This window comes from Rhizophagus irregularis, chromosome 7 (genome assembly GCF_026210795.1).
Source record: "Rhizophagus irregularis chromosome 7, complete sequence".
Taxonomy (NCBI): Eukaryota; Fungi; Glomeromycota; class Glomeromycetes; order Glomerales; family Glomeraceae; genus Rhizophagus; species Rhizophagus irregularis.
In genome coordinates this window covers 1,828,813-1,843,036 of record NC_089435.1, presented here as the reverse complement: position 1 = coordinate 1,843,036, position 14,224 = coordinate 1,828,813, and the positions used below count along the sequence as shown (strand labels likewise).

The following is a 14,224-nucleotide window of genomic DNA, read 5'->3' as shown; positions in this document are numbered from 1 at the left end:
AGGATATTACGGGGTTGATAGATTTAATAACAAATGATGAATGATACAATACATTGTGAATTAATGTACAAAACAGCTTTGTTAATCATCGTTAACAATGTTAATTCATTGGTTAACATTCGAAAAAAACTCATATTGGAATAAAAAAGTATATATAAATAAGGATTGAGTGTGATTTAGTACGATAAAGATTTTTTTGCTAATGATAATTAGATAGAACCTTGTAGAAAGACTATTTTTAAGTAATTCAATTAATAGTACTGTATGTCTTGTGACCTATATTAGTATTAGCTCATCGAAATTAATTTTCATCATATTCCTTTCAATAAAATAACTTGATTACTAATTTTTCATTATTAAATTGAAATGTTACTAATACTTATTACAAAATGCGTGTACACATGTTTTTATTATGAGGAATCATGATTAAGCAATACTGTACGGAGAATATTTCGCTATGTATCAGTTTCTACTTCTGGTAACAATTTACTTGCTTCGCATTGACTTTACTATTAAACTAAATTGAATAATACTAAATTATTTTATTATTATTATTCCAATTCGTAATCAAGTAAATGGATTGCCGTTCAGTTAGATTGATATCATAGTAATGAAATGACCTATGAAGCTATGATTATACGATCCAAAATTCATGATAAATTTAAAAAAAAATTTTGATAAAAAATGCTAAATTCTTTTATTATATTTAGTTAAAAAATATCATAGTAATTATTATAATATAATTATCAAAGTTTAAGAAAAACATCATTTAAGAAATAAATTTTTTAAATAATCAATAAATAAATTAATTGAAAAGAATACAATAAAATAGTTTCTTTTTTTTTATTGTTTTATTGCAGATTTTTTTTTAAAAAAATTCATTAATAATATATGATAATTATCTAATATTTTTTTTTGCCAAAAAATTTAATTGTTTAATATTTTGTTTTTTTCAGGAAAATCAAGGAAAATAATTAACTGTTACGAAAAAAAAAATAAAAAAAAATAAAAAATGATTTGTTAATTGTTAATTAAAAAGTAATACAATAGAATAGATCTTTTTTTATTGTCCGGAGCGAAGCGAAGGACAATATATGTCTACGCACTATGAAAAAAAATCGATCACGTGAGTTTCTCTGTCCGCCACGTGATAGTCACCCAATGAAATCGGCAAATTTTAGTTTTTCGTTCCGGACTTACAACGGTTCCCGTTTCCTAGTTTTAATACAAATTATTTTTTGCAAAATTAGTAATAAATGTTACCTAATATTTTTTTTGTCAAAAAGGTTTAATTGTCAAATTTTTTTTCATAAAGTTTTAACGAAATTATCACAAAATTTACTGAATCTTATGATGTTAATATTGAAGTTGGTAATGACCCTTATATAAGATATTTCACTTATTTACGAAAAATTTGTCAATCAATAAAAGGAAAAATGATGGAACTTTGGTATATATAATATTTTACCTGAAATTTTTCAAATAATCTTAAGGTATGACGTGGTATGATAAGAATTAAACTTAAAACAGTTGTATAATAAATTAATTTAAATTTATACTTCTTATTCTAGATATATTTATAGTGGAAGAATTTCTTTGGAAGAATATGATACTTTAGATATAATTAAAATCTTGGTTGCTGGAAGTGAACTTGGTCTTCAAGAATTAATCACTTAATTTACAACCCTTTTTGATTAATACTAAGGCAAGTTGGATGGAACAAAATTTTAGTTTGATATATCAAACAAGCTTTGAAACCGATTCTTTCTTGCATTGGAACTTCAAAAATTTTGTACTAATCTAATAACCAAAAGGTCAAACAAGATATTCTTTTCTCCAAGTTTTTCTTTAATTCCGGAAAAGCTTTTGGTCTCACTTATTCAAAGTGATAATCTTCAAATGAACGAAATTCAAGTATGGGAACATGTGCTTAAATGGGGACTTGCTCAAAGCCCAGAGATTCCTTCCGATCCTACAAATTTTTCATAAGAAGATTTCAAAACTTTAAAGAAATATATCCCATTTATCAGATTTCATAATTTATCTTCTGAAGAATTTTCGAATAAAGTATTACCTATTTGTTATATGAAGATTTATTAAAATATTTTATTAATCCTTATAATAAATCAATTAGGGAATCAAAACCTCGTAAAGAAATTAATATTAATTCCAAAATCATTACACCTTTGTTACTTCGTGATTCTCGTGATGGATTTTACAAACGATGATGCAAATTTTGTTTATCCAGTTAAAGGCTACAATGATGTTGCTTTCATATATCAACCGAAATCAATGATTAGAAAGATAACGCAGATGATGGCATGATCTTTGTTTATACCGAGGAGGAAAAATCAGATGCAAAGAATTTACAAGATGATAATGATGAAGGCGATGCGAATGAACTATTTTCGTTTACTCAGGATATGATATAAGTAGTTCCGATAATAATACAAACATTAATAAAAGTGAAGTTCCCAAAGCTGACAAACCATCAGATTCAATTAGTTTGTAACTTACGGAAGGAGGATTAATAAAACTTTAGGGTTGATTCACTTCAATTATTTTTTTCACCCTTTTTATTTCATAAAATTTATAGATTTTAAATTTTTACATATTTTTAATATTCTGTTTAAGTTATATACAAAGAACGTAATTATCTAAAATTTAAGTCAGGAAATTCGCTAAGGGCCAATTGGTCTCATGAGATCCACTGCCACCCATATGTACATATATATATTACGGAAAGAAAAAGATTTTACGCCCCCTTAAAATCAAATACACGTATTCTTCTATACAAATACACTAAGTACTCTATTCCCAAAAAAATTTTTTACCTTTAAAAAAAAATTACTTAACGTTAATATATTAATATATTAATCTATACCTAATTCTCGCTTAGCTTTTAAATGTAATAAATGAATCTGAATTAAGAACCAAAATTCAGGATATACGAGTTCTTATTTTGGTAAATAAACTCTATATATTTTCTTATATGTTAAAATACCAAAATTAACGCAAAATGTCATACAGGCGTCATCACTAAATTCATCTAATTCAAACCAACTTTGTTTGAATTTATCATATATTTCATCTGTTCATATTGTTATGAGAAAAATAGTGATTCGATTACAAAACCATGATTTCCAACGTCCCTGATTTGACAATAGATAAAATAACTCGATTTCAGCCAAAACCTAATAGGAAAAGAAAAATTTGAAATACTTTTGCAAAAAATATAACGATAACTTTATAGTTAAATTAATAAAATACCTCTGTCATTTGCTTTAATATGGGACTCTCATTATCTTCATTATTGAGTAATCCAATAAACAAATTCACAAGATATACTACAACCAAGAGCGAAAACGAAACAGTACTAATTGGATAACGCATTTGAATCACCTAATATTTGAAATGTGTTAGAAGTGATGTAATGATTCTTCGTTTACCTTTATATTTATTTATAATGATGTTATGCTTTAAACTTTTGAAAAAGAAAATTCGCAAGAAATGAAATAAAGTAAGATATTTACGTGGCAATGTTTACAATTATTATTAAGAAAAAATATTACCCTATAAAAATTTTATCCGTTACTTCTGTAAATATTCCGTAAAAATGAGCCTTTTACAGATCCATTCACGGAAAATCTAAATAATTCGATAAATTCTGTGATATAAAGTTATTAATTCCGGAAATATGAGCCTTTTACGGAAAAAAGATGGAATAAAAAAAAAGGATTGACTTTTTTTTACAGGGTTGACATTTAGAGAACAATGACAACATTCACTTTATTGCCCAAACTTTAGAAATTGTTTGATATCCACATATCCTTCGTAAGAATTAATTTATCTTGTGTTTTCTCTGTCAAAACAAATTAACATCCCTGAAACTTAAACATTTGTCATAAATCTTTGTTCATAGATAATGAAAAATGTTGATTGAGCTTAACTATATATAGCAAGTATATAGCCGTAAATCATCTATTAATAGCTATAATGTCAATATTCAGGCATGAACCAATGAAAACATGATATATTGAACAGTGAAAATAGGCTAAGCCTAGTTTTATTAATACTTACATATATGTGAAAATTTTGTGGTCACGAGTGTATCATCAAATAAAATCGTTTCAGATTATCTATCGCGCCCATCTTTTTTTTCTCCAAACTCGCAATTGAAAAAAATTTCTTTCTTACCTGTCTAAAAAAAAAAATGAAATTCGACAGAGACGTACTTTATTTAATAACAAAAAATTTGCAAAATGACAGTATATCACTTTATTCATTTCTTTTAGTTAACAAAATTTGGTGTGAGGTAGCAGTACCAGTATTATGGAAAATTCCTGGAAGAATTCCTTTAACTAAAAAAGCAGGGAGTATAATATTCAACGTTATACTTTCACATTTATCAGAAGACTCAAGAGATATTTTGAAGAAACAAGGAATCGACTATCTTTTTACAGAAGCTTATCGACCACCTTCATTTAATTACATTATCTTCTGGAGACATTTAGATTTACAACTTTTAGAGAATATGATCAAATTAAGAAATGTCAAAGAATCGAACATTAATATTATAATAAATGAATTATCAAAGTTATTTATTAACAAAAATACTAAATTTCTTTCACTTTTTATTCCATATAGTTTTAAATATCAATTACATAGTATTTCATGGGCTGAACAATGCTTTTCAAGTCTTAAATCCCTTCATTGTGATAATAGGGATAAAAATATTGTGGAAGGATTGGCTATAATAGCTAAATCAATTAATAACTTATATATCATATTACAGATTTTGACAATGATGATATTTCTGGAAGTTTAACATTAATTGAAAATCAAAATAACTTGAACGAAATTCAAATTGATTGTTGTGCTTTTGCACAATCCAATATTATTGAAAAATCACTAATTAAAAAAGCAGATACTATTCAACATCTACAAACAAATTGGGATCCTGAAGATGAATTTCTTTCATATTTTGTAAATTTAAGTAGTTTAAAAATAGGTGATCCTTACTGGTATGGATATCCCAATAATAAAACAAATTGGTGTCATTTGGAAAAAGTATCTTTACCTGGTTTAAAAGTTTTAATAGCCAATATTGACTCACATCAAAATTTAGATAGAATGATTAAAATAATAAATGGTCATCATCTTCATGAGATCACTCTTTGCCATAATGGTCTAGTTAGTGATGCCAATTATCATAGAAGACTTATTCGAGCAATTTATCAGAATTGTCCAAATCTTAGATATCTTAGTATGCCAATGATGGAACTAAATTTTCCTGAATTTGAAAGGTTATTAATTAATTGTCAAAAATTAAATGGATTGATTTTTAAAAATGAAATATTTTTTAAATATAAGAGTTTGTTTGAAATATTAATTAAATCATCGCCAATAAGTTTATATAAATTTAAAATTTATTTTAATCGGAAATTTGGACCTAAATTTAAATTATTAAAATCATTTTTTAATAACTGGAAAGATAGGCATCCTATGATGTTACAAATCAATCGGGTGAATTTTGATGATAATCGAGAGGTAGAGAAATTAGAAGAGCTAGTTAAAAAATATGAAGTATAAGGAATAGTTCAAAGATGTGACTTTGATTGTTTTTGTGATTATGAAGAATTTGATTGGATTCGGAAAAAACCAGATGTTTATTAGCCACAAGTATCTTGTTATATATAGAAATATCTTATATATATAAATAAAGATAATACTTTTATATGAAAAAAAACGAGTTATTTTATTTAATATGATATAATTTTGTGGTGTTAAGTTCAAATTTTAAATTACAATCATAATCATTAATGATTTACTGACTCTGATTTGTTTTTCGTAATCATTATTTTACATGTGACAATAACCATGACCTTCAATTAAAGTAAGGTCACTGACAAGTTACGTATAGCTAAATTTTCACCTTTTACACGACTTAAAATATAATTTTAAATATCACCATTACTCTTAAAAGTAAACATAAACTATCTTTAGTATTGCAGAAACTGATGCATAGCGAAATAAAAATTGCAAATACATGCGAGAATTATTTTTTGTGACTCCATCGATTCTCATAAATACTAAGTATACTATATATTATATAACATTAAATTTTATATATTTCGTGAACACGCTATTCTCCTATTCTGTAGATATTCTATAGATGATTATTCCTATCAGTTGTTTATCAACATGCTTTGCTGACCCTAACCCTAACCCATTATGAGATTTTCACATCATACAACTTGCAAGGTGATGTGAAAATAGAACAAAGTTACCTGCAGAGATTGATGTGCAAATTTTCTTGCAACTCGATAAAATTACTATAATTTTTTCAATTTTTTCAATTTTTTCCGTTAAAAGATATATTCCGTACGTAAACAAAATGAAGTTGAATTTGCGCAGTCTGAATAAACAATAATGTAATAATTATGACTAAGTTTTCATATGTAATTGATTCTATTTTTATACAGTAAATAACTTGTAAACATATAAATTAGATTTTTACTCACTTCCGATTTTACGGTTATATAGATTTGCCCATCTTTAGGATCAAATGCTCACCTCATCTTGGCCTCATCTTGGCGGCGTGGTTATCTCATCTTGGCGACGTAAAATGTCTTTGTCATACGCTTATATAAATTTTCAAAACCCCCTTTTATTATTTAATTATATCACATTATTATTAAGATCCTTTACACAAAAATAAATAAACTTTTTATAATAACAAATAAAAATAAAATTATTATAAAATTGCTTAAAAACTATTTTAAATTTAAAAACAGTAACATGAATTGTAACAAAATAATGAATATATATTAAAAAAAGAGTATCATTACACAATTAATTTATTAAAAGAAAGTTTCAACTTATAATAAGAATCAAAAGATCAGTAGCACCTTAAATTGGATCAATCACTTTGGGGAAGGAGCATTTGTCACTTCATCTTGGTGACATTAACTGCTTTTGTGGCATATGCCATACCTGATAATATTGGTTTTATAAATGAAAATTTTAAAGTAATAAATGTAATAAATTCGTTCCATGATCCGGGGATTTCAATCTTCAAGAAAGGCTTTTCAGATAACTTAAAAGTTTATGATTAAGTAAGTTGGAAGAGAAGTTTGGGAGTCGGGAGTAAGTTAAAAAAGAAGTTTGAAATATTTTTGAAAAAAAAAAATGTTACGTAATTTTTAGGTCATAATATTTGACTGTATTTGACTAGTCAGTGTGGCTTTTTTTTTACTTGCAAAATAAATTAATATAATCATGTAATCAAACAAATGGTTAATATATTTTCCATATTTGTACAGTATTGCTCAATCACGATGCCATATTATTCAATTTTACATTTAAACTTTTTATTAACCGGAAAAGATTTAATAAGACGACATTACTATTTAATAACTTATAGTTAATTATGATCGGCACAATACAAAAATTTTTGCGCTATTAAAAGTCATGTGATTATACTCTCCTTAAATGTACAGACGATCCCGGTATTTTTAAAGGAATTTTTCAACGCAGATCAGAGCATCGGAAAAATTATGGACCGAAAAATATTTTTTTGTTGTAACTTCTACTTTTGGTTAAAGTATTCCTTTTTAGTAACTCATTCATGAAATATTTGCTAAAAAATATTTATCTAAAAAAATAATTTTTTTGGTAAAATAAATTTCTAAAATAAAACAAATGGAAACCAAATTTAGTAAATCTAATATCTCAGTTACTGATATAGTAAACACCAAAAATTGTTCATATTGCAATAAACCCTTTACTGAAGAATTATGGTGTAAAGAATGTATTAATTCTTTAGAAAAATCAGCAGAAAATGGTAATGATTATGCAATAAATATTTTAGCCAATAGATATTATTATGGAGAAGGAGAAAAGAATTTAGAAAAAGCCTTTTATTGGTATCAAAAAGCAGCAGAAAATGGAAATACTGATGCAATTTTTAATTTAGCCAATAATTACAGAACTGGAGAAGGAACAGAAAAGAATTTAGAAAAGGCCATTTATTGGTATCAAAAAGCAGCAGAAAATGGTAATATAAATGCAATGAATAATTTAGCTTTATGCTATGAAAATGGAGAAGGAACAGAAAAGAGTTTAGAAAAAGCCTTTTATTGGTATCAAAAAGCAGTAGAAATTGGTAATATTAATGCAATGTTTATTTTAGCCAATAAGTATTATAATGGGGAGGGAACAGAAAAGAATTTAGAAAAAGCCTTTTATTGGTATCAAGAAGCAGCAGAAAATGGTAATATAAATGCAATGAATAATTTAGCCAATAAGTATTATAATGGGGAGGGAACAGAAAAGAATTTAGAAAAAGCCTTTTATTGGTATCAAAAAGCAGCAGAAAATGGTGTTAAAGAAGAAATGTATAATTTAGCCATATGTTATGAAAATGGGGAGGGAATAGAAAAGAATTTAGAAAAAGCCTTTTATTGGTATCAAAAAGCAGCAGAAAATGGTGATTCTGATGCAATGTTTAATTTAGCTTTATATTATGAAAATGGAGAAGGAACAGAAAAGAATTTAGAAAAAGCCTTTTATTGGTATCAAAAAGTAGCAGAAAATGGCAATATCAATGCAATGAATAATTTAGCTTTATGTTATGAAAATGGAGAAGGAACAGAAAAGAATTTAGATAAAGCCTTTTATTGGTATCAAAAAGCAGCAGAAAATGGTAATATCAATGCAATGAATAATTTAGCTTTATGTTATGAAAATGGAGAAGGAACAGAAAAGAATTTAGAAAAAGCCTTTTATTGGTATCAAAAAGCAGCAGAAAATGGTGATACTGATGCAATGTTTAATTTAGCTATATGTTATAAAAACGGAGAAGGAATAGAAAATAATTTAAAAAAAACCTTTTTTTGGTATCAAAAAGCAGCAGAAAATGGTAATATAGATGCAATGAATAATTTAGCCTCATGTTATAAAAATGAAGAAGCAGCAGAAAATAAATTAGAAAAAGCCTTTTATTGGTATCAAAAAGCAGCAGAAAATGGTAATTCTAATGCAATGTTTAATTTAGCCTTATGTTATAAAGATGAAAAAGGAACAGAAAAGAATTTAGAAAAAGCCTTTTATTGGTATCAAAAAGCAGCAGAAAATGGTTATATTAATGCAATGTTTATTTTAGCCAATAAGCATTATAATGGGGAGGGAACAGAAAAGAATTTAGAAAAAGCCTTTTATTGGTATCAAGAAGCAGCAGAAAATGGTAATATAAATGCAATGAATAATTTAGCAAATAAGTATTATAATAGGGAGGGAACAGAAAAGAATTTAGAAAAAGCCTTTTATTGGTACCAAAAAGCAGCAGAAAATGGTAATATAAATGCAATGAATAATTTAGCTTTATATTATGAAAATGGAGAAGGAACAGAAAAGAATTTAGAAAAAGCTTTTTATTGGTACCAAAAAGCAGCAGAAAATGGTAATGATTATGCAATGAATAATTTAGCCTTTTGTTATGAAAATGAAGAAGGAACAGAAAAGAATTTAGAAAAAGCTTTTTATTGGTATCAAAAAGCAGCAGAAAATGGTAATATTTATGCAATGTTTTTTTTAGCCAATAGATGTTATTATGGAGGAGCAGAAAAAAATTTAGAAAAAGCCTTTTATTGGTATCAAAAAGCAGCAGAAAATGGTAATAATTATGCAATGAATATTTTAGCCAATAAGTATTATAATAGGGAGGGAACAGAAAAGAATTTAGAAAAAGCCTTTTATTGGCATCAAAAATCAACAGAAAGTAATAAAATAGGTTTTAAAATTGAAGTTGAATTATGTAATATATGCAAACAGCTATATACTAATTACCAGTGGTGTCAACAATGTAATGTCAAACAATTTCAACATAATTTTTCAAAGTGGACCAGTAAAAATGAATTTATTGATAAATTTATTCAAGAAGCACAACTAAATGCCAAAAATAGTTATGAAATTTTAGAATGGATACCTTATAATAAATTGTCAAATATTAATTATTATGATAAAGGAGGATTTAGTGAAATTAATAAAGCTATCTGGTTGGATGGACCAATTTTTAGTTGGAATTTTGACAAACAACAATGGAATAGACAATTCAGCTATGAGGTTATTCTTAAAATACTTAATAATTCAACAAATTTAAATAGTGAATTTCTGGATGAGGTATATTATTTATTTTTATTGGCATTTTTTTTTTCTTTTGACAAAAATTAATTTTGTTTTATTATTTATACAGTGGAAATATCATTATAATTGTCAGAAAAAATCATTTTCAAAATTTATTCAATTCTTTGGATTTACCCAAGATCCAAATAATTTAAATTATATAATAGTAATGAGTTATGCAAAAAAAGGAAGTTTAAGAAAATGTTTATCTGATATAATTAAATTTAAATGGCAAGAAAAGTTACAATTATTGAAAAAAATTGTATTAGGACTTAAAGTAATTCATGAATCAAATTTAACTCATGGTGATTTTCATGATGGTAATATTTTATTATCAGATAATTACAATGAGTTATTTATTATTGATTTAGGATTATGTAAACCTATAAGTGATTTACAAGACTCTGATAGTAAATTAAATGAAGTTTATGGAGTTTTGCCTTATATGGCGCCTGAAATATTAAGAAAAAAACCCTATACACCAGCAAGTGATATTTATAGCTTTTCAATGATAATGTGGGAATTTGCATCTGGTATTCCTCCATTTAATCATGTAGCACATGATCATCACCTTATTTTGAGTGTTTGTAAAGGGGAACGCCCTGAAATTATTGAAAATACTCCAAAATGTTATATAGATTTAATGAAAAGATGTTGGGATTCAGATCCTTCCAATAGACCAACCATAACAATGCTAGAAAATATTATATCTGAATGGATTAGATGTATTAATGAATATTATGAAATAAATAGGGATGGAAATTATAAATATCAAGTACTTAATATTGATAATCAATCAGAAGTTGATATGTTTGAATTTATAAAAGCAAACAAAACTTTAGTACAAGAGCAAGCAAATGCTTCTATTATACAACCTCATACACAAGCATATCATACAAGTCGTAAACTTACTGAAATCTTAAATACTGGTTGTTTTGAATGTGAAGTTAACATTTAATAATTCTATTATTTATTCTTTATTTGTTGAACTATTTGTCAGTTATTGTATTTCAATTTTTAATATTTTAAATACAGATATAATAATTATTGAAATAATCTTTATTTATATTAATTTTATTTTTGGGGTATATAGCAAACATGTAGTGTATAATTAACACTGTATGTATAGTATATTATAATTTTTCAACGTATGTAATGTATGGTTCAGTGTAAAGTGTAAAGTTAGTTATGTCTGTATTGTATAACAAGTGTAGCAATTTCATGTATTGTTTAATAAATATGGAAATATAGTAACTTACACACAATTACTGTTACTAAATTTAACTTTTTTTTTTGGAAAAAAAATAATAAAGCATTATGTAAATTATCTATATCAGGTTTTTTTACATGATTTATTTGATTTATTACATAATTTATATAGTAATAATAAAACAATTAACACGCAATCTTATTGTGCTTCACTTTTATATAATAATAACAATTAACGCGCAGTCTCATTGTGCTTCACTTTTATATAATAATAATAACAATTTAAACGCGCAGTATTATTGTAGTTTGCTTTTCTTTTCTATTTTTTTTTTCTAATATTTACAATGCGTTTATTACTATGTCCAAAATAAATCCAATTATTCTCTCAGATATTGAGACTATATCTGATGGTGAAACTATATCTGAAGATGAATATTCTGAAAAAGATGAACAGGTTTACTTTTTGTCCTTTTTTACTAATTTGATATTATTAAGGTTTAATATAATTATTTAAATAACTTTTAATTTTTATTTGGAATTTTAATGAAAATGAGGAACCAATAGCATTTTTTACAAAATATCTCTCAGTTCCAGAAGTTATACATTCAGCTCTTCCGATTGAATATCCAAAAACTTCACCACAAGGAGTGGCCACAATATTCAATATTACTGGCTGGGCAAATCCAATGGCCTGTTTTAATGATGTAAATATTTTTCATCATTAAAATTATTTTACTTTGCTACTTTATTTAATTTATTATCATATTAGATTCAGTATTCTAATAATGGAACAGGTGGATCAACTACAATACAAAATTGTCCTTATCTTGGAGTGTCAGTAAAAAAGGATGTGCGAAAGTGCCAAGGGATCAAACATTGTTCTTTTGCCGATCCAAATTTTATTAATGAGCAGCATAATGAAGTTGATATGGAATCAGAAACATTTATTAAATTAAATCAACATAAATATAATAATAATAAAAAAGTTAAAACTTATACGTAAGTTTATTAATATTTGCTTTATGTTAATTATTTTTATTTGTTAATATTAATCAGTTTATATATATTTAAATTAGTTTTTATCTTGCTGCCTAATTAACGACCTGTAAATATAAAGTAAATAATCAATTTTGCAATGGCCAAGCAAAATTAAGAAGAATTATTAAAAATGGAGGCGAAGAGTTTTTTATTGGATGTGACAAATGGATTAGAGGAGAAAAATGGCATCGATACATTAAAGTCCAAGAAGAAATTGATTTGGAATTATTGCGAGATCTTTTTCAAGGACGAGATGTAAGTATTACTCTACAATTATTTATTTAATTTACATATTACTAAATACTATTAATTGTATAAATTCAGATTGATGTAGATGATAAGGAAAACCAATGCTGTACCTTGGTTCCATGAGCCTCAAGAATAAAATCATGTGGTTAGTAAATTAATTAAATTTTGATATAAAAAATTAAACATAATAAATATATAATGACTAAAATTATTTTTTATTTTTGTTAAGAGTTTCCACATGTTAAAGATAATCAAGTCGTACAAGGAACTATAGTTGAACGAACATGCAATGTGCAGTTTATTAAATTCATTCCATATGATTTAGCCGCATGTCCTTATATTGCATTAGTATGCATAGGTACACATAACCACCCACCACCACCACCAGAATGCACACCAGTAGGCATTAGAGATGAATTACAAACAATGATTCAAAATATTATTACTTCAGATGATAGTGTAACTCCACGCTCAATTATAGCAAGTAAGTTTTTTTTTAAAAAAGTAATTACATAATTTAATACTAAAATACTAACAATTTTATACTATATTTTATTTAAATAGAAAATAACAGCATTAATGCAACCTTTGATAAAGATACTTTATCAGAGGTGCATGCATCATTAAATAATGTAGATAAACTTAGGACACTTGTTGCTAAATGTTACAAGAATATGCATCCCTATGGACAGGGAAATTTGGGTGTTATGCATAGTGTTCAGTGCAAGAAATTTGATATGCATAACTATGTACGTCGTATAGGTAAGCATTACTGTATATTTAATTTTTGTATTACATTTTACTGAGATTTGTTATATGAAATTATAATTTATTATTATCTTTTATTATAGAGCAATTTGAGGATGGACAAACTTTGATTTTATGTATGCTTGATTTTCAAGCAAAAGCATTACAAAATTTAAAGTGCTTTCAAATTGACTTAACATTTAAAAGAGTACAGGGGGATATTAATGAATTCGAAGTTAACTCTTATGATGAAATGCACAAATTAAGTAAATATATTAATTAAATTATAGTATATGCTTATATCATTATATTTTTATAAAAATAATTAACATTAATTTTTTTTAGTATTGTCCTATTGTCGTATTTATACTAACATATTTACAGCTAACGCGTATCAACGTTTATTTACTCAGCTTTTTGAAGTAATTGAAAATTTAAGTGAAAAGCCTGTAAAATTTTATCATATTGATGGAACAGGTTGGGAATGCATACTTGGAGATCTTGATCCTGGACAAGCAAAGGGTCTGGGATTGGCTTTAGAAAAAAGAGATCCTAGTAGAAATTGGGAAGAGCATTTGACATATATTTTTAAATCATGTTTTGTCCATTTTAATCGGTAAGAACACTTTTAGAATTATTATAAAATATTTAAAATTATGAAATTTTAATATATTTTTTTTTTAGTAATTTAATAGCTAAAAAATTTGATAATGAAGTACATCTATTAGCAAAATCAATTCCAACCAGATCTAGTGTCGAAGAAGTTCACGAATGCTTTAAAAAATTAGAGTTATAT

The 14,224-nt window shown here is 25.8% G+C and overlaps 3 protein-coding genes across 3 annotated transcripts; all 3 read left to right on the top strand.

Moving 5' to 3' along the window:
- Positions 1–4,213: 4,213 nt before the first annotated feature.
- Positions 4,214–5,592, top strand: OCT59_027201 (uncharacterized protein; the record flags this gene model as incomplete). Its single annotated transcript, XM_025332789.2, has 2 exons — positions 4,214–4,715; positions 4,796–5,592. The coding sequence occupies 2 exons, from the start codon at positions 4,214–4,216 to the stop codon at positions 5,590–5,592; spliced, it is 1,299 nt and encodes a 432-aa protein (XP_025167231.2).
- A 2,112-nt stretch (positions 5,593–7,704) lies between these two features.
- OCT59_027200 (uncharacterized protein) lies at positions 7,705–9,911 on the top strand (the record flags this gene model as incomplete). Its single annotated transcript, XM_066136802.1, has 2 exons — positions 7,705–9,817; positions 9,901–9,911. 2 exons carry the CDS (start codon positions 7,705–7,707, stop codon positions 9,909–9,911), a joined length of 2,124 nt encoding a protein of 707 aa, XP_065993253.1.
- Positions 9,912–10,876: 965 nt separating this feature from the next.
- On the top strand, positions 10,877–11,143 carry OCT59_027199 (uncharacterized protein; the record flags this gene model as incomplete). Its single annotated transcript, XM_025322070.2, has 1 exon — positions 10,877–11,143. The coding sequence occupies one exon, from the start codon at positions 10,877–10,879 to the stop codon at positions 11,141–11,143; it is 267 nt and encodes an 88-aa protein (XP_025167232.2).
- Positions 11,144–14,224: the final 3,081 nt, after the last annotated feature.